Source organism: Portunus trituberculatus, chromosome 19, assembly GCF_017591435.1.
Source record: "Portunus trituberculatus isolate SZX2019 chromosome 19, ASM1759143v1, whole genome shotgun sequence".
Lineage (NCBI taxonomy): Eukaryota > Metazoa > Arthropoda > Malacostraca > Decapoda > Portunidae > Portunus > Portunus trituberculatus.
The window spans coordinates 18,759,091-18,781,226 of NC_059273.1; the positions used below are offsets into that span (position 1 = coordinate 18,759,091).

Below are 22,136 nucleotides of genomic sequence, written 5' to 3' on the forward strand. Positions count from 1 at the left end.
CAGACTTGTGGGAATTATTCCCATGACCCTCAACCATTGACTGAGCATTCATGGTTCTAAAGAATGACATTCACAGTCTGCTTGCACCTTACTGGCAGTGGGTTTTCATGTGGGCATCCATGGCTTGAGGCAGTGGCTGGCGTGATCATCATTGGCACTGGACTGATGTTGGGGTATTAATGTCAAAACCATCCATAAGCATCAACTATTGTGGTTTTTAAAGTGATACTTGTTTGTTGAATCTAATGTATGTCATTGTGACTGTCTTTCCTTGTTGTTTCCATGAAGTGATCAGCTGCTCTCATGTGATTTCTTGGTATACTTTTCCCTCTTAGTAAAAACAGGAATGTTGATGGTTTAGAATTATATATATGGACAGAAACTGCCTCATAAGCTAAGGAATACTTGTATGTTATTTTTCATTTTATTTTTGATGGAAAAGTCTGCTATTTATAATTATACAAATATAAATATTGCATTTGTGATTACTTATAATTGAAATAGTATTTGGGGATATCCATCATGATTTCTAAAGGAAATGTAATCAAGAATAAGAACTGTTCAGTGTGTAATATTCAGTCATAAAATTACCGGTGTTAATCCTTTAACTAGGGTAGGAGCAGCAATCACTCTGAGTTGTCAACGGTGTCCAGGCCAAGTTGGCCATATTTCAAAACAACTGCACTGCCAATATTATGATTCATACTTTGATTCACTTATCAAAAACTTGGCTGATTCATTACATTAATGCCAGCAATGATGCAGTTACCTGTACATATGATTTCCAGCTTTTGGAAATAAAATTGGTTATTGGGATTAATTCCATTCAGCACTTCGTGGTGTTAGTTTGACACTGGTGCCAAGTGAAGTTAGTGCAAGATGGGCTGGCTGCAAGCTAAGCTACAAAGAGAGATAAGAGGTGAACACTTAGAACAGTGACCAGACTGTGTATAGTATGTAGAAAAATGAGGCTTTTTATTGTTAATTTCTTTAATGTGCAAGGGTTGTGAAGTGGAATGAATGCTTTGTGCCTTTCTTCTGATTTCCAGGCTTTTATTATGTTAGGATTCAAGTCTGTAGGTCATTGGGATATTTTCATTCTCTTCTTTAAAACAAGGTACAAATTTGAACTGCAGTATAAACTTGTGTAATTTTTCAAAAAAGAAAGTTACACTAAACTTCTGTTCAGCTTACATTCAAGACAATAATTGTTAATCTTTTAGCAAGGATAAAAATCTTCAACTTCTTCTATTTAGATATTTATACAAAATCTCTTTTTACATAGAACACTCATCTGGAAATTTTACCTTTTGTCAAATGTGCTGTCAAGTTATGTAAGGCTAGCAACATACACTCATCTCATCAACTGTAGTATAGTTTCTTGTTGACATTCACAAAAATATTTGCAGTTTACTAAAAAAAAAAAAATGAACCTCATCTTTGCACCCACCATAATACTCTTCCTTTCTTATACTTCTTTGTGTAGTCATTAATGTATCACACCAGAAGTACAAACTGGGGACCAACTACTAAGGCATGAGGGCTTCTTTATATATTTTTGGCTGCTGTCTGTGTTCTTGGTTCATTGTCACCACACAAGGATAGTAGTTGGTCCCCGGCCATTATATATTATTGATGCTGTTACAGCAACTTTTTCATGGTGTGTAACTTCAGGAATTTTTTTGTAAATCTTTTTAGAATTATTTGATTACTGAATCATTAGAAATGGTATTATAGATTTTGTAAAAAACTATAATCACTATTAATATTACCGAAAATGTAGTTTTATCCTCCTCCTAAAACATTTCTTGATCTGCGGCTTGGTCGTCTCCCGAGGCACTGCAGGTCACTGGGACACGGCAGCCTCATCCCAGCCCAGTGTTTGTCAGTGATGGCTAATGTTACACTCTCACTGGCTCACCTGAGAAGTACTCTGTCTAGATCTTATTTAATTATGTTTCCAATAAGGAACTTGAAGATTTGTACAATCACATTAATGTTACATGAAAAGTTTATATTGCTTTTACACCTGGCATTTCACAATGTTAACAAAAACTTCTTGTTCTCACTCTTCACATGGAGAATGTAATGCAGGCTGGCCTCTGTCTCTGCCCTCAGCCCTAGTGATGCGGAGTCAGGGCTGACACTCAGAATAACAATTTTTCCACCTTTTCTTTCTTCTGGGTATTCTTTCTATATCTCAATTTTCGTACTAAAGGAATATGTTATTTATTCCAAACAAAACTTGTGTTCAAAACTCTTTGAAGCAGCTGATGTTGATTATTCTTGTAAAAAAGGCATTTTTTACAGTAGCAGAGATGTTGGTAAAAACCTGTACAAATTTTGACATAAAAAGGCCTAGAATATTTTCCCAATCAAGTTGATTGTGGCTTTTGTCTGAACCACGGAGCATAAAGCTACGTGTCATATATGATAATGGCACCCTGTGCCATTTTGACGTAACGTAGGACATAGAAATTTTTTTTATAATTTAACATGTTACTGTAGACTGTAGACCAGTGTCAGGATTAGCACAATACAAAATGTGATTATTTATCTAATATTTTCTTAACCCCTGCAAGACTCAACCAAATGATCAACCTTTAAATAAGGTTACTTGCAGTCTTTAACTGTTGTCCACCAGGTGCTCTGCTCTCAGCTGACATCATGAAGTACTTTGTTGTCACCACCCACTAGCTGGCTGCTGGCCACTCCTTACTGACCATCCACTGGCTTGAAGGTGTGCAAAGCAACCATTGAACTTGGCTGGGATGGAATGGGATGTCATTTTGTTGCTCTGCAAAAGAAACAGTTGAGAGAGGAAAAAAAAAAAAAAAAAAAAATGCAAACCATACGCTGCAAAAGAGAAGCTAAACTTTTCATTTTGCAGTGGTGCACACACTTAATGAGACCAGTTTAGTTGCAATGTGAATGCAACACTTTGTATCAATAGAAGGAATAACATCATTAAGTTCATAATTTTTAGACTAATTAAGTTGTTCTTTAATAACTTCCCCCTTCTCTTAAAAATGACAAATCTTACTAGGTAAGTGATGACCAACCACTTTGTCTCAAAAAATGCTGAAGTCACTAAAGTTGTATGTTCCATCTGATTTCTTTTTCTTCTGTTGTTGTGTGGTAAGTTCTTCCTTTCTGTAAATACATACACTTAGTTAATATCAAGACTGTTACCAAGGAATGGTTTTGAGTACACTAAGGTAAAAAAAAAGGCATCTGTCTGGACTGGAATGCTTTCAGTCACAGGAATGTGAGGCTGTATGTGTACCACACTGTAGACTTAAAAAATGCCAACAAGGATTTTGCTCAACTTAGAAGAGAAAGAGAGAGAGAGGAAAAACAGTAAATGGTGACCAGGTGTCAGACAGAGGTAGCTGGCCATAACTCATAATGAAGATAATTAAGATAATTTAGCAACATAAGTGGCTGTCAGCAACCAAATAATGTGATATGAAGCATAAAGAACAAAGCTATCGTCTTTACTTTCACAAGCTGTAATCTCTCTCTCTCATAAGGAAATACTCAAAGAATTCAAACTTCCAAGGGATATGATTTTGGTACTTGTTCATCTCCTGCCTCTGGTCAGACAAGTCCCTCACGGCACCACACTCACGTCACAGAGGAAGAAGCCAGGTCCAGGAACTTTCCCACTCCTGAACGGAACACTTTAGGTTTTCCGTCATCCTTGAGTTTGGGTCTCTTTTGGTTCTTCAGTTCCTCTTGCTCAGCCTTTCTCTTCTCAGCCTCTACACGCCTCTCCTCCTCCAGCTGTTGAGGAGAGAAATAACCATATATTGTACACAAAGGCATTTTTTTTTCCAGCAAGCACTCTTCATCTAAGCATTATGTATCTCTCTCTGGTTTTATTTGATCTAAACTTTATATCACAATTCTATTCCTCCATCCATAACAATACGGAATTATATACATTATAATATCTAAAACACTATAGTATCCTCTTTTGGCGGTTGAATGTTTTTTCAAGTGATGGATAGCACGGTTTTCACTTATCATATCCAGTCATAACAAACACCAATTAACTTTCACTATCATAACAACTGAGTGATGAACAAGCTACCTGTTTGTCAGCTTCCTTGAAAGGGTCCACAAACACAACAGCCTCCTCTATCCTGATGTCCTCAATGGGGCAGTCCTTGTTGTCTGTCTCGATTGCTTCCATGGCAGAGAGGGTGGTCAGGCCGCCCACCACCCGCCCAAAGATGGTGTGCTTGATGTCCAGGTGAGGGCACGACCGATATGTGATGAAACTGTGGAAGAAGTAGAAAAATAACATCCACTTTGCTGTTTCTTTTTATTTTAACTTTTTATTACTATTTACAGAAATTATGGTTCCCTGGGAAATTAGTACAAAAATTATCAAAACAGGAATTCCATTGTGTGAGTAGACAAAATAAATTCCAATTCAGGTGCAGGGAACACTCTTAGGCCTAATATGTACTTAGTCACAATACTCATAAAGCACGAGTTTATTTATTTACTTCTTTATGTAAGAGGGAAAAACTGGAAGAAAAAAAAAAAAAAAAAAAACACTAAGTTGCGAATCCCCTTGCAGGTCTAAGAGATTTAACTCCTCCTCCCCCCATCCCACCAAAATAAAAAAAAAAAAAAAAAAAAAAAAAAAAGTCTTGAAACATCCCCCTCTTAGACTGACACAGCCATGCACTGATATCACACTTGAATGTATTACTGTTATTACTTGAGCCTCACGTCCCTCGGCAGTCATCCTACAGTGGCCTAACAATGTAGCAACTCACAACTGACTCTTGTTGGTGTTTGGTCCTGAGTTGGCCATGGACAGCACTCCTCGCCCCTTGTGGGATAAGTTCGGGCGGAATTCGTCTTTAAATGGCTTTCCCCAGATGGATTCTCCCCCATTCCCAGTGCCTTCAGGATCTCCTCCCTGGATCTGCAACATAAAACTTCTAATAATAATCTTGGAAATGATGGTGAAGGAAGAGCAAAGTTAGTTTTCATAGCTCCAGTCAAAATTGAAATCTCTATCAGTTCTTTCAAAGTAATGTTACTTGCATGTTTCCCTCTGCTCTCCTCTCCATTGCCAGCCACAAGGGAACACACTCATCCCCCTAATTTTAACAGAGCCTCACCATGAAGTGCCGGATGGAACGGTGAAACTTGGTGCCGTTGTAGTATCCTCGGTCACACAGGCGGATGAAGTTCTCTGAGGCTTTCTGCACCGTGTCACAATACACCTCCAGGTTCAGTGTGCCCTGGCTGGTCTTGAGGGACACATAGCCTGCCAGGCGGAGGAGGGGCAAGGGACACGGTGGGATTATTCTTCAGGGACATGAGTACTGGTATTGTAGAGGAATGTATACATGCAAACCATTCCACAGATGTATTGGTATGATGACAAGTATACATTCTTCTACAATAGCAGTACTCATGGCTTGCAGCTTATCACACAGCAGGGTCCTTCTAAATGCTGTAAATGTTAAACTCCCAGAAATACAGAATAACGCTAGAGCAATACAACATGCAAACACACCTTTCTTTTTGACACGCTGGTACCTCACCACATCGTCCTCCAGCACTGCCGCCACCTGGGTTGTCTCCACGTCCACTGAAGTAGAGGTGAAGCTGGCTGACACCTTCCCTTGTGAGTAGTGTGCCTGTGAAGATCGGTTCATCAGAGGCGGTGACAGGTGAGTGTTTCTCCTTAATAGCATCACGAATCAAGCAGGAGGTACACATGTCACTCTCCCACCACTTACCGCATTGAACCTGTCAGCTACCCTCTCTCCTGGCTCGTCCTCCTTTTCCTCTTCTTTGTAGGTGCGGTTAAATTCCTCCAGGATCTGTTGTGTGTCCTGAGAAACACTCTTGAGTCGCATGGAGGCATCAGTCCGTGCCTTCACTGTCTCTGTAAGGATGGAGGGAAAAATGAAAGTGCAGGAAAGTTTTTGGCTAGATGATTACCTATCCATTGACTGGCAGCTATCTTCACTAATTACACTAAGCTTCATCATGACTCCACTTTCTAAACAAAGTTTGGCCATCCCACCACCCTTGCTCCCTTTCTAATGGGTAAGTGTCAGCTACAGCAACACCACATGGAACTAGACTGGCAGACTCACCCTCATCTTCAATCTTGAGGTTGTGCTTGACATGGTGGAATTGGCTGATATTGAACTTGGAGAGGTCATCAGTGCACTGGATGACCACCAAGTCAGCACGGTTGAAGGGTTCATCTGTGAGCAGATCACGCCAGTTGTTGACCTTAATGTTGAGCTGGTCTACTGCCTGTGATGTAACAAAACATGGCTAAATATTGAAGGTGGTGAGGAGTGTTGTGTTAAGGAAAGTGTGTCATATTGCCCAAAGCACCACTCACACCTGCACCTTCCCAACAACTCCTCATGGTCAATATTACCTCATAGGAGAACACATTGCCGGAGATCTTATTAACGACGATGTGTGTGGTGTTGGTGAAGGGCTTGAAGAGTACTGGGCAGTGGTACTCCCCTGTGGCAGCGCGGTGGAAGGTCACTTTGATCAGCTGCTTCTCACTCAGTGGCTGCAAACAATGTCAACACAAAGTACTGAGTTAAAATTCTGAAGGAAAAAAACTTCTTGAAAGGTCCTGATGCCAACATAAAAATGGTACAAATCTTGTGAGAAAACAGCAACTCAGCAGCAATGATATTTCTGAAACTTGCTAGAGTTCCTTGCCAGCTCTCTGAGAAGTGAAGGTGAAATAAAGTGAAAAATGATATGTGGCTTATGAATGGAATAACTATTTCTTATGCTAGTTATAATTAGGAATCATTATATAAGAGGGACAACAAAAATAATAGGAATATCAAAAAAGATACAGGAAGGGAGACTGAGATGGTTTTGGACATTTATTGAGAAGGGACAAGGATCATGTTGGACAGCAGGCGCTGGTTTAAGATAGAAGAAGAAGGGGAAAACTGAGAAAGAGATGGAAAGACTGTGTGAGAGAGGATCTGAGAGAGAAGGAAATTTAAGAGAACAAAGCACAAGATTGAAATGGATGGAAACAGCTCATACAAAATGGGGATCATATATAAAAATGGGTTTAAACTGGAAAGATGTTAGTTATAATCTCACAATGTTCTCCACAGAGTCACTTATTTATTGATATTAACTGTGTACAGTTGAGGGTTTTCGAGTAATTAGAAGGCTGACATTCCTTACATGTGGTGAGGGTGTAATGCAGGAACAGTTGCCGTTACCTTGCCAGTGACGGGGTTCACTTTGAATTTCTTGAGGAAGGGCAGGATGGCCTCCAGGTCATACACATTGCCCAGGGGGTCAATGTAGGGGTGCTTGAAGGGCTGCAGGGAGAGGACACAGTGGGTGAGGGGCAGCCGCCGGAACTGAGCCTTGGCCCCGGTGTGGGAGGAGGCCTTGTACCCGCCGTACAGCGTCGACCACTCAGTGCTGGTCAGATACCTGCAACAGGAAGGCTGTGCTTGTCCTAAGGCATTCATCATATTCTTTTAACTTACTCTCTCGACCCTGACTAGGGATTGGCATCTCAGTGGGCCTATTTGTTTGACCATATTTTTTTTGCCCCCCTTACAGAAAAAAATAAGTAAAAAAGAAAGAAAAAAACAATAAGGAATTTATCCATTTCAGTGCAACTCTGAGAAAAAGATAGGTATTTGTACTTATTACTATCATTATTATTATAAAATCATGGCGGTGACTTTAGTGTGATTTCCAGAATGGTGATCTGCAGCGAACCATTTGACACAACCTTAGTCTTAATGTACGTCTTAACCTCTTCAGTAGCATGATGTTTCCATGTTCATTCTGCTTACTATTTGGTGATTTTATACGTTTCAGAAACTTATGGTGGGGATTAAAGTAGGGAAGACTCACCATTAATCATCTGACCTCCTCCATAGACCCTTGCTAATGTCAATAAAATCGTCTTATCATACATAAAACTTAGAATAAATATACGTTTCAGTACTGATGGGGTTAATATTTCCACCAGGTAACAAGTTAGTATGGTGTTTAAGTTACTGAACGACCCTAGACTTGTTCCATTACCAACCCACACCGGACCTTGAGAGTTGGAGTGAAGGACGATCAAGGTTCAAGTGTGTAATAAAAGTTGAGATAATCGTTCATAAAGGTCATAATGGTCAGAGATGGTGTTGCAGAATGGTACAAAATTGACACCGCCCCCCTTCCAAAAATCTCTCCCTCTCTACTTAATACCACTCATCAATAACCACTTACATTTTATCCTTCTGGTGCTGTCGCTTCCCCATGGTGGCGGCTTGTGTGTGTGCGTATGCGTGTGTGTCAGATTGTCACTGCCTCCACTCCCCACCACGAGTACTCAGCCTGGCCCTAGCAAGCTCCGCCACTCCTGCAGCCTTCCCTTCAGAGCAGAGTAGTGTAGTCCTTAAAACTCCACTCCCTCATGCACTCCTTACTGTCTGGGTTCCCTAAAGGATATTAAAATTTTTACTCTATAACCACAAGAAGTCACAGTAAGGAAAGTAAACAAACAGCATTCATATTTACGTTATTATTTTGATTGGGTATTTAGTTTATTGTTTCTTTGCACAATTTTATTAGTTAAGTTTATTTATTCTGTCTCAGTTTTTTTGTTTATTTAATTATATATATCCATTTTTTTTTCTCCAGATGTGAGAGAGAATAAATCAACAAATCACTTTACTAGTTAATACTTAAAAATTCTCAAACATCAATATTCAAAGCATAAAAATAGTAATAAATAGTTTTGGCAAAGAAAAACACGAAATATCAATCAGTAAATATTTTCTGTGTACTTTGAAATTTACGGACACAAGTCGACATGTTTTGAAGGGAACGTTTCGGCGTCTCTCCTGAAGCTTTTTTGTATTTGGAATATATCCGCCTCCATCATGAAGCTCGTAAGGTGAGTGACCCATGCACGCCGTCAGGAGGGCAGGCAGAGGAGTTAAAAGGCGGATAGAGGCACGTAGAAGGTGTAAATAGGCGTACTTCATGAAATATAAGGGCCGGCGTAGAGGTGCCCATGGTAACGATTTCTGTGTTATTCGTGCTTTTATATTCCAATGGAGTGACTTTTTATACTCTTATCTCATATATATTTTCATCTTCTTACACTGCTCTACCTATTATATCCTCCCTATCCAGCATCTCTCCATTTCATTTTTCTCCCCACTCGCTTCTCTTATCTCCCTCCCTTCTCTCCCTCCTATCTCCCCGGGCCGCTTAGTGATGAAAGACAATGATGGCAATAAACTCTGGGCCCGAAGGAGGATCAGTTGCTGGTTTATGAAAGTCTACGATTTTGTTTACTATAGAGATGAGATGATTGTTTTTGGCGCCATTTATCATTTTTCGTTTTTATTTATCGTTTGTCTTGTGTTTGTGTTAACGCACCAGGTTGGCCCTCAGCGGTGAGATAGGACAGTGGTAAATTTGCAGTGTTAACCAATATACCCTGTGTTATATATTTTTTTCCGGTATTATTGCAGTTTCAACCAATATACCCTATCTTATAATATTTCCTTTTTCCGGTAATTATTGCAGTTTCTACTAATATGCCCTATCATATATATTTTTTTCCGGTATTATTGCAGTTTCAACCAATGGACCACACGTTGTTATACACTTTCTCACGGTCTACATCACACTTCTACGAGCATTTCAAGCCCCATTTTACTCTATCGGAAGTGAATAATAACTTCAGGACAGATTTAAGGTTAGGTTAGGTCTATGGGCATTTCTAACCCCTTTTTATTCAATCAGAAATGAATAATAGCTTCAGGACAATTGAGGTTAGGTTAGGTCTTCAAGCATTACTAACCACATTTTACTCTGTTGGAAATGAATAATAACTTCAGGACAGATTTAAGGTTAGGTTAGGTCTATGAGCATTTCTAACCCCGGTTTACTCTATTGGAAATGAATAATAACTTCAGGACAGAATTTAGGTTAGGTTAGGTTTCGTTTCCCCATCCTAAAATCCTGCTTTCCCATGAGGTCCCCAAGCTTGTTAGACATAAGGAAAAAGGGATTAATAGGAGAAGGGGCCAGGTCTGCAGGCACACCAGTTCATGTCGTGTGTGGTTCGAGATCAGGTTTTGTTGTGTGTTGGTCCCTGTGTGGTATTTTGCTTGTATCTTTTATTTATATATTTTTTTTTTTTACCTTGGGGGTCTGAGTGTGGTGGATGTTTACTACTGTTACTCCTGGCTGGGTCTGCTGGCTGCTGTGTGAGTTGCCATTGTTTGTATTGATGATTTTCTGTCTCAATGTTACCAAGTTGGGCGGGTTTTGCACATATGCACCTGCTAGTGACTGTGAGGGTGTAAGCAGTGGTCACCAAACTACCTCACCCCATGCCCGTCTCTGCTCCCAGGATACCCTCACCCCCTCCCATGGCCCTCCCCTCTGTGTTGACGTGACGTGAAATGATGTGTTTTCTTGTATTTATATCTCAGCACTGTTTAGGGAGACAGTTTTTTACTTGTATTACAATGAATGAAGTTAATACAGGCATTGCACTAAGTAAATAAAAATTTGATTCAAATAGAACAAAAAAGTTTAGAAATTACTAAATTATCAAAATTGTCATTCAGTTTGTAGTTTCACTCGTCCAACAATTTTCTGATGTGGGTCTTGTTTTTTCTGATGAGACGTGAAGTGAATTGATTGGTGTTTCATATTATTTTCATTGCTAAGGGATAGTTTTCAAGTTATGACTTCTTTTTAACTCATGCCCACCTCTCATCCACAACAATATTTGGGGACCTGAGGGAAATTGGGGTTTTAGGCAGGGAAGCATTAAAGCGAGTAATGTGCGTTGCAGAAGAGATCGGGAATCACACTCACATAAATAAATCTTGGAAATACATAAGTTACACCTTTGATGGTGGCGGCAGCAACTGCTGCGAGCGTGAACAGCGCTGCCAACAATTAAGGGTTACAAACCCAACCCAACATTATATTACAACCTTGTTGGAGGGGTGCTGTACCCCTTAGGCACTCCAAATATTAGTAATCAGAAGTTGCATTAATGCCCCTCCATCCAAAAGCCTCAATTTCTCACAGTTCTTTCAAGATTAATTGTGGATGAAAAGTGGGCATAAGTTGAAAAGTGTCATAACTAGAAAACTCTTTATTAGTGACGGAAGTGATATAAAACACCAGTTAATTCACTACATGTCTTGCCAGAAAAGAAAAAACACTATGACCCACATCTGAAAATTGTTCGAAGAACTAGACATTGAAAGCCATGGCATAGAATATTGGGAAGTACTCATGACAGTGAAGGGAACACACAACAGATGTAGTGAACCACTGATTCCATTATGTGCACAGCTTCATCAGTTAAAATAAAGATATAAAGACATGACGTATTGTACATAATCTTTGGAGTTGTCAAAGTAATGCAATGTAAAGACACTGACTCCAGTAAACAATTCACACCAACACATCAACACTTCCACAAACTACCTAATAAAGATGAAGGCATTGTTCATACATAACACATTGAGTAAGGCCAGATACTGTACTTGTTCTAGGAATTATTTCATTATTTTTATTCAACAATGGTCTAATGTTTCCTACAGTTACACTGCTACTCCCAAGGCAGATAATATCTTAACATTGAGGGAGAGAGGGAGAGGAAAGGAGAGGAGAGGAGAGGAGAGGAGACAGACAGACAGTGATTGAGTGAGTGAGTGAGTGAGAGGAGCTGCACAGTATTACTTGATGAGTAAGAGTCTTTTCCCCTCAATACCTGAGTGTTGTGTTTTACGAGTCTTGTCTCTCCTCAGGTTTCTTATGAAGTTGAGCCATGAGACAGTCACCATTGAACTGAAGAATGGCACACAAGTACAGGGCACCATAACAGGTGGGTGACTGGTGGTGGTGGTGGTTGCTGTTGCTGTACAGATATTATGGTAAATCATTGTTGTATGAGTTTTAACCCCTTGAGTACCGTGACGTGTTTCCATATTGATTACTATTTGGTGATATACAGCTTCAGAACTTATATGTGGGATTAAAATAGTGAAGACTGGGCATTAATCTTCTGACTTGCATAGACCCTTCCTAATGTCAATAAAATGGTCTAATTGTACACAAATCTCAAGGTAAAAATGTGTCCCAGTATTGAAGAAGTTAGTGTCTGCTGCCATTTGGTTATGTGTACTTGATTTGTGGTGTGTTGGGTTAGAGATCCTTTATTTATTTATTTATTTTTCTTTGTGATGATTGTTAAGAGTAATGCATTTCTTATTTTGTTATTTTTATGGTGATTTTTTTTTTTTCCCAGTGCTACTATAAGGATTACATTTTTTATAACAGATATCGAATATAGGAAAAAAATATGTAGACTTGGTGAAATGGAGCAAAGATAAAGATGATGGCATTAAATTAAAAAGAATTGTATTACTAGGTTGTAAAGCATCATTTCCTGATGTGGCTGTACTGAAGGTAATGTGATTGTCTCCCTGTGGTGCTGAGGTGTGGAAATGAGTGCAAATTAGGTTAAAGTGAATTGTTATTAGGTTGTAAAGTATTAGTATTTCCTAACATTGCTGTATTGAAGGTATTATGATTGTCTTCTTGTGGTGCCATCTCCCTGTGGTGGTGAGGTGTGGAAATTAATGCAAATAGGTTAAAGTGAATTGTTATTAGGTTGTTGACATTGCTGTACTGAAGGTATTATGATCTGCCTTCTCACCTAGCCCTTTGCAGTGCTGGGAAGGTATTTATATGGACGGAACTAGATTAAAAAGAATTGTGTTGCTAGGATATAAAACTATTTCCTGATGTGGCTGTACTGAAGGTAATACAGATATTTCCCTGTGTTGCTGTTCCACCCATCTTGCTGTGGTGCTGAGGTGTGAAAATGGATGTAAATAGGTTAAAGTGAATTGTAAGTTTGTATAGCACTATTTCCTGATGTGGCCGTACTGAAGGTAATACAATTTCTTATATTCTTCAAGGGTCAGGCATGTGTAGGTGTGATGGGTTGATGCAGCATCCCTCACTTGTCTTATGTTCTTATCTCCCTGTGCTGCCATCTGGTCCATCCCACTGTGGTGAGAAGGTGTGGACGTGGCCATGAACACTCACCTCAAGAGTGTGAAGATGACCCTCAAGAATCACGACCCGGTGAGCTACGACACTCTCACCATCCGTGGCAACAACATCCGCTACTTCATCCTGCCAGAGTCCCTGCCGCTGGAGAACCTGCTCATTGACGATGGACCCAGGGCAAGGAAGGGACGCGCTGACCGTGGCAGAGGTGAGGAGTGGCGCCGGGTGTGTGTGTGTGTGTTGTATCGGTGCAAATGTTGACTCTTGATCCTTGCCCAGAGTGGGGGGGGGGAAAGAGATGATTCATAATACATCTGAGTTTGTTTTATGAGGAAATAATGACTAACTTCTGTTTTTGAAATGATAAATAAATAAAAGTAGTAATGTGGCATAGGATTTATAACAAAGGAGACAAGAACAAATTTCTTAGGTTCAGTAGCTGGGATAGAACCAGAAATAATGAGTTCAAACTTCAGAAATTTAGGTTTAAGAGAGTGACGGAAAGGAACTGGTTCTTCAATAAAGTGGTAGATGAATGTAACAGACTCAGTAAGCAGGCTGTTAGTGCTGAACCATTAGGGAGCTTTGAAAATTAGACGGATATATGGATGGTGATAATAGGTGGAATTAGGTAGGTATGTTCTTAGAGTGATTGCCTTGTGGAGGCCTGATGGTCTCTGGTGGCTTCTCTCTCTCTCTCTCTCTCTCTCTCTCTCTCTCTCTCTCTCTCTCTCTCTCTCTCTCTCTCTCTCTCTCTCTCTCTCTCTCTCTCTCTCTCTCTCTCATATATAAATGGTGGTCAGCTGTAGGAAACTGTCTGAACAGATGATGAAACAATACTTAACATTTGTACTTTATTGTCTGTGTAATAGTTTCTCACCAAAAGAGCAGTCATAGTAATAGTACAAGAGGATAAGTTATGCACACTACCACCAAGACACCAGGTATATCTTGTGGTGTGAGGTTGTTCAGCCAGTGTAAAAATTTGTTGTTTCTTGTATTATGAGTCACGTTTTCTCATAACCGGAGCTATCACCACATGACATTTCCTTGACTCATTTTGCAGGTGTGGGAGGGCGAGGACGAGGGCGAGGTGGGCGCGGCAGGGGTCGTGGTGGGCCGAGAGGCAGGGGGCGAGGTGGACCGCCACGCCGCTGATCTCCTCTGCTGTCCTGCTAAGGAAGAACGACAACAACAACAACAGAAACAGCAGCAGCAGCAGCAACTCACCCCAGTACAAAGGAGGGAACTGTGGGACAAGGAGCGAGTAAGGGAAGTTTCTCTCCTGTAAAGACAGTTTCCCGTTCCACAGATTTTCTTCTACTTTTGTCTTAGTTCCCTGTTGTCTTCAGCCTGTCTGGGGAGGTTTACTTTTCCACTTTCTTTGATATACTGTAGGTATGTATGTATGTATGTATGTTAGAGACAGGTTTATGATTCTCTCTCTCTCTCTCTCTCTCTCTCTCTCTCTCTCTCTCTCTCTCTCTCTCTCTCTCTCTCTCTCTCTCTCTCTCTCTCTCTCTCTCTCTTTTAATTTTTTTTCTCTAGAAGTCAGAATTTTAGTTTTCTTGTACTTTTTGTAACATGTGACTAGTGCAGGCTGGTTTGAAGAGCAGTGTATATCAGCCACATGCTGCATTTCAGCATGATTAATAAATATTTTTTTCTTTTATGTCCTTGTGCTTTTCAACCTGCTTGCTTTGAACTTGTTTAGAAAATTAAAGGTTGGTGTGAAGACTAACCTTGTGACCAAGATTTCATGACGGCACAATTTTTTTTTTTTTTTTTTTTTTTATTATTATTTACTTTTTAAAATTAACTCATTTGAATTAAAGTTTTTTTAATTTAAATTTATTTTTATTTTTTTTATATATTTTTGCATTAATCCTTAACTGTTTGCAGTGAATATTTGGTTCAGTCTTATGTAGCCATTTGCTTGTATTACACTTGGCTAATGTTAGATGAGTATTTCACACAAGAATCTCAAGTAGTTCAATTAGATCTGTCATGTTTAAGAAACTTGCTCACTTTGTGTTAGAGAATTACTCGTGAAACTTAATAATTACATTTATTGTTATTAACAAAAAACTTTTTTATTATTTTTGTTTGCTTCAGGACCAACACAGAACAAGTGTAGTGTAGTCCTACTTTTCTTGTGCAACTGGTTCACATCTTCCTTCTTCCTTTATATATATATATATATATATATATATATATATATATATATATATATATATATATATATATATATATATATATATATGATAGTAGAACTTGTAGATAAAGAAGAAAACTGGGAAACCGCTGGTGGACTCGATTTATTAAAGAAATGACATTTCCCCTTGTGCAGAAGGCATCAGGAATATAATACAGTAAAAAAAAAGTAAGAACAAAAAAGGTTAATCCTTACAGACTATAAAAAAGATTATGTAGATGAAAAATAAAAGAACAAAGGGGAAAAACCAATAATGCACACAAAGATAGAGGGAAAATGCCTAAAAAACAAGAACAAGGAAAGGACAAACCAACCTGTATGCACTATGGAGTGGCAGGAGGACTGGCAACAAGTGTGCAGCTAATATGTGAAGACGACTCTGAGGGGAAAGGAAACAAAGCTCCGAGGCCCCTTGTGAGATATGTAGTTTGTTGAGACTAGTTGATTGTCTAATTGCGGTAGTGTGTGTTTAATGAACAAGGAATCTAATAGTGTCATATCTTATCAGAGTTAACCCTATGTAAAATCCAAGTGAGCAGCTGGAGGGCTTGCCTCTGGTGAGTGCGAGTGCAGGATGGGGCCAGGTGGCAGTGGCCTTAGACCAGATGTTTGTGTTAGAAGAGAATTACTTCTCCCTGGTACTACATCTCATTCTGGAGGAAGCAGTTAGCCTGGTGCTGTGGATGCCATGAGAGGAGTTCCTGATTGTGGGAGTTGCTGGCAGAATCCATCACATCTGTGTGGCCTCACACAAATTGCTCATAATGAGCCAGCTTCCCATTAAAAAGAGGACACTGCTTTCAGATGGGTGATGGCAGCTGCACTGAGTTACTTGTTACCTCCTGTGGCCAGATCTTCAGTCTGAATAATATAGACAATGTTGCTCTGAGTGAAGGCCTGAGACTAAGGAGTGAAGACACTCAAGACTGGCAACAGACATCACCCTGACAGAGCAGAACTTTGATCTTTACAATGGTGAGGTGTCCTCTGTAGAGGGTGGTGATGGGAGGCTGTGGCTGTACTGTGCCAGTAAGGGCCCCCTTACCTGTGAAGTCCTTTTAGCCTGCAGGACCCTTAGTGGCCCCTTACCTGGACTATGTCCTAATACTCGGCCTGCCACTGTATCACACCTGTACTGAATGCCAGGTACCTGGTAGTGCTAAGCAAGCAAGAGACTGTGACAGTGGTGTGTAGCCTCATCTTGAGTAAATAGGATGCTGGTGGGCTGCCTATCCTTGACATGAAGCTACTGCAGGAGGTAGAAGACTAGCACAGTTCCTTTTTCACAAGGATCTAGGCTCAGGAAGCTGTCTGATGAGAACTGTGTCCTTCCCAGGCTTCAGTACAATATAGGAGCTTGGTGTGACCCGAGGCAGCTCCCTGGTGACACTGCAGGGGAGGGACCTGAGTCTGTCTTGTTTCTGGAGCCTGAAGTCACTCCTGATACAAAATTAAAAAATATCAAGATGAAGAGTATTGTAGATGGTGTGCCTGAAGCAAGACTGGCCAAACTATTGGTGAAGCACAAGTTCAAAGAAGTGGAAGAGTTCTGTGTCCTCTTCCAGGTGGACATAGAGGAGGTGCACAGGATCCGAGCACAATACCTGTGTGACTTGCTGAACCCCCGCCGCAATGACGGTACAGCCAGCCTTGCCTTGCTGGATGTGGAGGCGGGCAATGATCTGACAGAAGAGCTGCTCACTACGCTGGAAAAGATCCGAGTACTACATTAAATTATGATTTTTTTTTACTCTTGCACTGTATAACTCGTAATTTTCAATAAAATGTGTTAATTTAGATTTCAATAATTTTTTGATACAGTATATCTAATTTTGATCTTGGGTAACTATTTTTATACTCAATATAAAACTCATACAGTTTTTAGTACATTATATTCAATTCAGATTTAGATTCTTTTTACTCAATATAACTTCAGTAATTTTCAATATAGTATACTTAATTTTGACATTATTTTTCTTTAACTCGGTATAATATTCAAATAATTATTACTGCTTTACATTTAATTTTGATTTAAATCATGGTTTTTAGTCAGTATAACACTTAAATAAATTTCAATGCAGTTTTTTTTTATTTGGTTTAAATCATAATTTACTCAGATTTAATTAAATAGATTAGAATCAAACCAATCCTTTTACATGGATTACTTGACATACATAATAACAAGACTTTGTGTGCTTCTCCAAAAAGGAGAAGAGCTGAGACAAGACACACTTTCACATTCACATTCACTCACACCACTCTTGTAGCCCTTGGCCCCGTCTTTGATGGAGAAGAGAATGTACTCCTGCCCTCACTTTACAACACTGGTTGCCAAACTGGTATGCAAAGGCCTTCCAGGTGGTACTTGAGTACTATCAGGATCATATGCATTTTTATTTATATTAGCTAATTCATTTCTTAGAAAATGGTTATTGTCTTAAACAGATAATCTGGCATTGATCAGCTGGTAGAGAAGAAAGGGTTACATCCTTACCATTAAACTGAACTGTGTTCCTTGTCATTAGTTCATTTGTGTTCTACTTGTGAATAATTTGATATTTGCTGGAATTGAATTTTTCTGGAACCAGGTAGTATGTAGGGACTGAGTGGGACCTCCAAATAGTACTTGTACAGCAGAAGTTCTGGAACCACTGCTTTACAAGGATCAATCACACAGCAAGGACAGTTACCTATGTCTGGAACAGAGCTCTATAGCTTGTAGTCCCCTACCTACTGCCATACTTCAGGGCTCTGTTTATTTATAGTTCATAACACCTTTTAGAAATGTTTCCTTCACACTACCTTTAATCTGTGTATCCTCCATTCATCTCCATTGTATAGCCAAGATATCTGGAAGCATCCACCTCTGCCAGCTCAACATACCTCCTTACAGTCATTCTACCACCTGTGACTTGTCTCCCTGGTGCACCTCATTACCTTACTCTCCTTCATTAACCCTCTCTTACACACCTGTACACACACCTCTACTAGCTTAGTGAACTATAAATGCCACCAAAGCTGTCTTCTTACAAACAGCTATCGACTGACCCTATTCTTCACCCTCTATGTTGCCCGACTCAGTCCTACCCAACATATTCAACTTGATAATTCATTTGTTTGTCTTATGATTAAAAATATTTGTTAATGGTATTTGCAGTTGATGACTAGTTTTAGTATGATTTTGTTGGTTGAATATATCATGGAAAAGGGAGAACGTTCATGGAGTGCTCAATTAAGAGGGATTAAGAAAAGTAAAGGACTAGTGTCACTGGTCAAGATAATTTCTAAAATCAAGGAAGCAAAGTAGATGACAAGCATATCTCTGAAAATTAGGTAACTAACTAGCTTGAAGATAACATACCAAAGCTGTCGAGACTGATGTCTATACCAGAATGAAGTGAGCAGTTTCCACCCACACGTAGCAGCTACCTTGTTGGGACGAGATCGTGTCACCGGAGGTTCTTACATTCGAAGACATGCCACTCACGCTTCAGATTGTCTACCCAGATAAGAATATTCTATTGAAACTAGGACTAGTGTTTTTCTTGGTCTTGATGACAATGATCAGTATAACTTTCCTTGTAAATCACAATATGAAGTGCGGATAGTATACCAAAGTAAATTCATGACACGTATATCGCAACGTAAATTGTAGATCCCGTACTAAAGTAGATTCATGACAAGTAAATAACAAGCCAAAGTAGCACTGATTTGCTATAGCTCTAATAGTAATGGGTGGTGGTAATTACAGCTAGGTGGAGTATGTACGTAATGTCTCGTGCTATTAGAGGAGTGTTGCTTGAGAAGACTTCCTCCCCCAGCAGTAAGGAATAAAAGGTGCGTATGCCATGTGACGAGGAGTATTAGTTGGCACAATCTGGGAGGGGAGGGGCGGCATAATGACTCACTTGAAGGCATTTACTACTTGTTGCTTTCACTGGGTAACAATGCGCAAGGGAAGTAAATTATTGGAGGGATTTCTGAAGGAGCGATTGTGTCTCATTAAGTCTTTGAGTGCTGCCTCACCCCTTTCATCCCCTCCCCGGCTCATACATCACCTGTCAAGCACTGAGCCGCGTGGAGGACACCTGCAAGGGCTGACATATTTACCCACATTACTGTACTTACGGCGCAGAGGGACTTAACCTTCAGAATTCTTGATCATCTTAGCTACGTATCGTGTATTACAAGAATCGATTCGCCACAAGAATGTTATTAATTCACACCATCCGTAAAAAAAAAAAAAAAAAAAAACTTTACTACATGTGAATTGATAATGAACAGGATAGATATGCAAGGCTTATCCGTAAGATAAAATGTCAATCCTTTAGAAAAATATACATCACAATCAATACCGTTACCAGGCTACTATTACGCAGCCACACACACAAGCATCGTCACACACACACACACTACACACCACACCACGCAGTTAGTCTACATGTCCCTCGTAGTCAATGCTGTTTTATCGTTATTTTACCACAAACATTCCACTCTTGTGATGACGTGCCGTTAGAGGGGCGAGTGAGCGAGTACCCAGTTCCTTGTTCTTCATTCCCTTGCACTCCTGCGGCCCGCTCTCCTCTCCTCCCTCCCCAGGTGTGTCTTGGTAAACAGGGTGACGTCAAGGCGTTTCCAGGTGCTCGGGCCCGCTGGTGTGCTGGGGTCGATATGGGTCCTGAGTTAATCATGTTCGGGGAAGACAGCCCCTGAGTCACTGGCGAACGTCCTTTGTAATGGTGAGTATTGCATATAGATGAGTGTTTTGTGCAGAGAGAGAGAGAGAGAGAGAGAGAGAGCGTGTGTGTTTATCTTTAGTTACTTTGAATGTAAGTTAAGGTGTTTATCTCCCTCCTGTGCTTTAGAATATGTTGATTTAATTCCGTGTGAAGCTATTCTTTGCACACAAGTCTTCCGAGAAATGTAAGCCACGGAGGTTTCATCGGAAAGCTTTACCATTGCTATTGCTCTCTTCCGGAAAAGGCTTGTATTCCTGTACATCTTGATTCCCCTTCTTGAGTTTCCTACCGTGTCCTCTTGGTGATTTCCTGCATGACAAGTGTGTGTGTGTGTGTGTGTGTGGGCTGTCTTCCTTCTCATTCTCGTTTCTTCGATTACCAAACACATCGAACACAAGACCAGCTGATTCATTACAACTGTACAAGAGTTCCTGCTAAGCTACACAGTAAACCGTTTTAGAGAAAAGGAAAAAAATAGGACTTGGTTTGTTTTCTCCTTTTCTTCTTTTCTTTTGTCCCGCATTAACATTGTAGGAATAGTAGACACTGGTTATTTCTATGCCACACTGCCTAACAAGCTACGTATTAGAAAAACAAACAGAAATGTGGTTTAATTTGCTTCTTCTTTCCCCTTTCTTGTCTTCCATTGCCTTTTGATAACATTTTATAGGAAGACTAAATACTGTTTATCTGATTAATGAAGTTATTTCCAACCTACATTACCCCAAAAAAGTTACGTAGTGGGAAAAAGACAAAAACGTGGCTTAATTTACTTCTTCCTTCCCATTCTTTCGCTTCCATTGTCTCGGGATAAAATTTAAAAGGGAGAATAGATACTGGCTGTCTGATTAAGTGATTTCTAAGCTGCATTGCGTAATAATTTCCGTATAAAAAATGTGGCTTAATTTTCTTCTTCCTTACCATTCTTCCTCTTGCATTGTCTTGGGATAACGTTTAAAAGGAAGAATAGATACTGGCTGTCTGATTAAGTGATTTCTAAGCTGCATTACCTAATAAGTTCCGTAGTTATAAAAAATGTGGCTATATTTTCTTCTTCCTTTCCATTCTTTCTCTTCCATTGCCTTTCGATAACATTTGAAAGGAAGACATAGATACTGGTTGTGTGATTAAGTGATTTCTAAGCTTCATTGCCTAATAAGTTCCGTATAAAGAAAATGTGGCTTAATTTTCTTATTCCTTCCCATTCTTTCTCTTCCATTGCCTTTCGATAACATTTAAAAGGAAGAATAGATACTGGTTGTGTGATTAAGTGATTTCTAAGCTGCATTGCCTTATAAATTCCATATATACCCAAAAAAATGTGGCTTAATTCTCTTCCTTCCCATTCTTTCTCTTCCATTAACTCATGATGGTTATAGGAAAAAGTAGGTACTAGTTCTTCAGGGCTTGTGCATGCTAGTCAGCCGCGTGTGAGGAGAACAAAGCGACTAGGAACTTGAAGCATGCCTGAGTTTTGTTTACTTCTCTCGTGAATGTTTTGCGTTTTTCTTCGTCTCGTTTCTCGTTTTCTTCCGGCCTTGCATGTCTGTTTGGCGTGTTTTCCTGTGTTTACCCTAGAACAGAGAGAGAGAGAGAGAGAGAGAGAGAGTTGGTGTAAATATCTTATACGAATACATTTAGATTAGCAAGGAATTCAATCATAATATGTTATTCCCCCTAAGGTCTCTAGCAGGAGGTGTTTTCGCGCCCGTCTCTGTCTTTCAAGTTTAATTTTCTTGGTGTTTTCGTGTTATTGTGTGTGATGATATGGACTCTCTCTCTCTCTCTCTCTCTCTCTCTCTCTCTCTCTCTCTCTCTCTCTCTCTCCGGACGTTACCCCATCACAAAGAGAACAGGAAAAGGATAAAAAATAGAGCATGATCCCGAAATAAAAACCGTTTTAGTTTAATTCCTAGACTGAAAATCACAATACAATCACTCTAATTTTCTCTCTCTCTCTCTCTCTCTCTCTCTCTCTCTCTCTCTCTCTCTCTCTCTCTCTCTCTCTCTCGTTTTTTTGTTTAACTTTATCTATTTATCTATCTATATGTCTGTGTCTATCTATCTATCTATCT

At 39.7% G+C, this 22,136-nt stretch overlaps 2 protein-coding genes across 3 annotated transcripts; one reads left to right on the top strand and one right to left on the bottom strand.

Annotated features, from left to right (window-relative positions):
- Positions 1 to 1,246: 1,246 nt before the first annotated feature.
- On the bottom strand, positions 1,247 to 8,562 carry LOC123506239 (RING-type E3 ubiquitin-protein ligase PPIL2-like). Of its 2 annotated transcripts, none has more exons than XM_045258165.1 (12): positions 8,275 to 8,562; positions 7,257 to 7,476; positions 6,431 to 6,574; positions 6,135 to 6,300; positions 5,772 to 5,920; positions 5,546 to 5,669; positions 5,145 to 5,293; positions 4,794 to 4,945; positions 4,097 to 4,286; positions 3,632 to 3,786; positions 3,063 to 3,153; positions 1,247 to 2,797 (listed from the first exon to the last, which is right to left on the bottom strand). In XM_045258165.1, the coding sequence occupies exons 1-11, from the start codon at positions 8,304 to 8,306 to the stop codon at positions 3,072 to 3,074; spliced, it is 1,563 nt and encodes a 520-aa protein (XP_045114100.1). In that variant the 5' UTR covers positions 8,307 to 8,562; the 3' UTR covers positions 1,247 to 2,797; positions 3,063 to 3,071. The 2 variants fall into 2 exon arrangements, with proteins under 2 accessions (XP_045114100.1, XP_045114099.1); XM_045258164.1 differs by having other exon boundaries at positions 3,044 to 3,153.
- Positions 8,563 to 8,821: 259 nt separating this feature from the next.
- Positions 8,822 to 14,779, top strand: LOC123506243 (probable small nuclear ribonucleoprotein Sm D1). The gene is made up of 4 exons (XM_045258170.1): positions 8,822 to 8,944; positions 11,838 to 11,914; positions 13,118 to 13,315; positions 14,174 to 14,779. The coding sequence occupies exons 1-4, from the start codon at positions 8,931 to 8,933 to the stop codon at positions 14,263 to 14,265; spliced, it is 381 nt and encodes a 126-aa protein (XP_045114105.1). The 5' UTR covers positions 8,822 to 8,930; the 3' UTR covers positions 14,266 to 14,779.
- Positions 14,780 to 22,136: the final 7,357 nt, after the last annotated feature.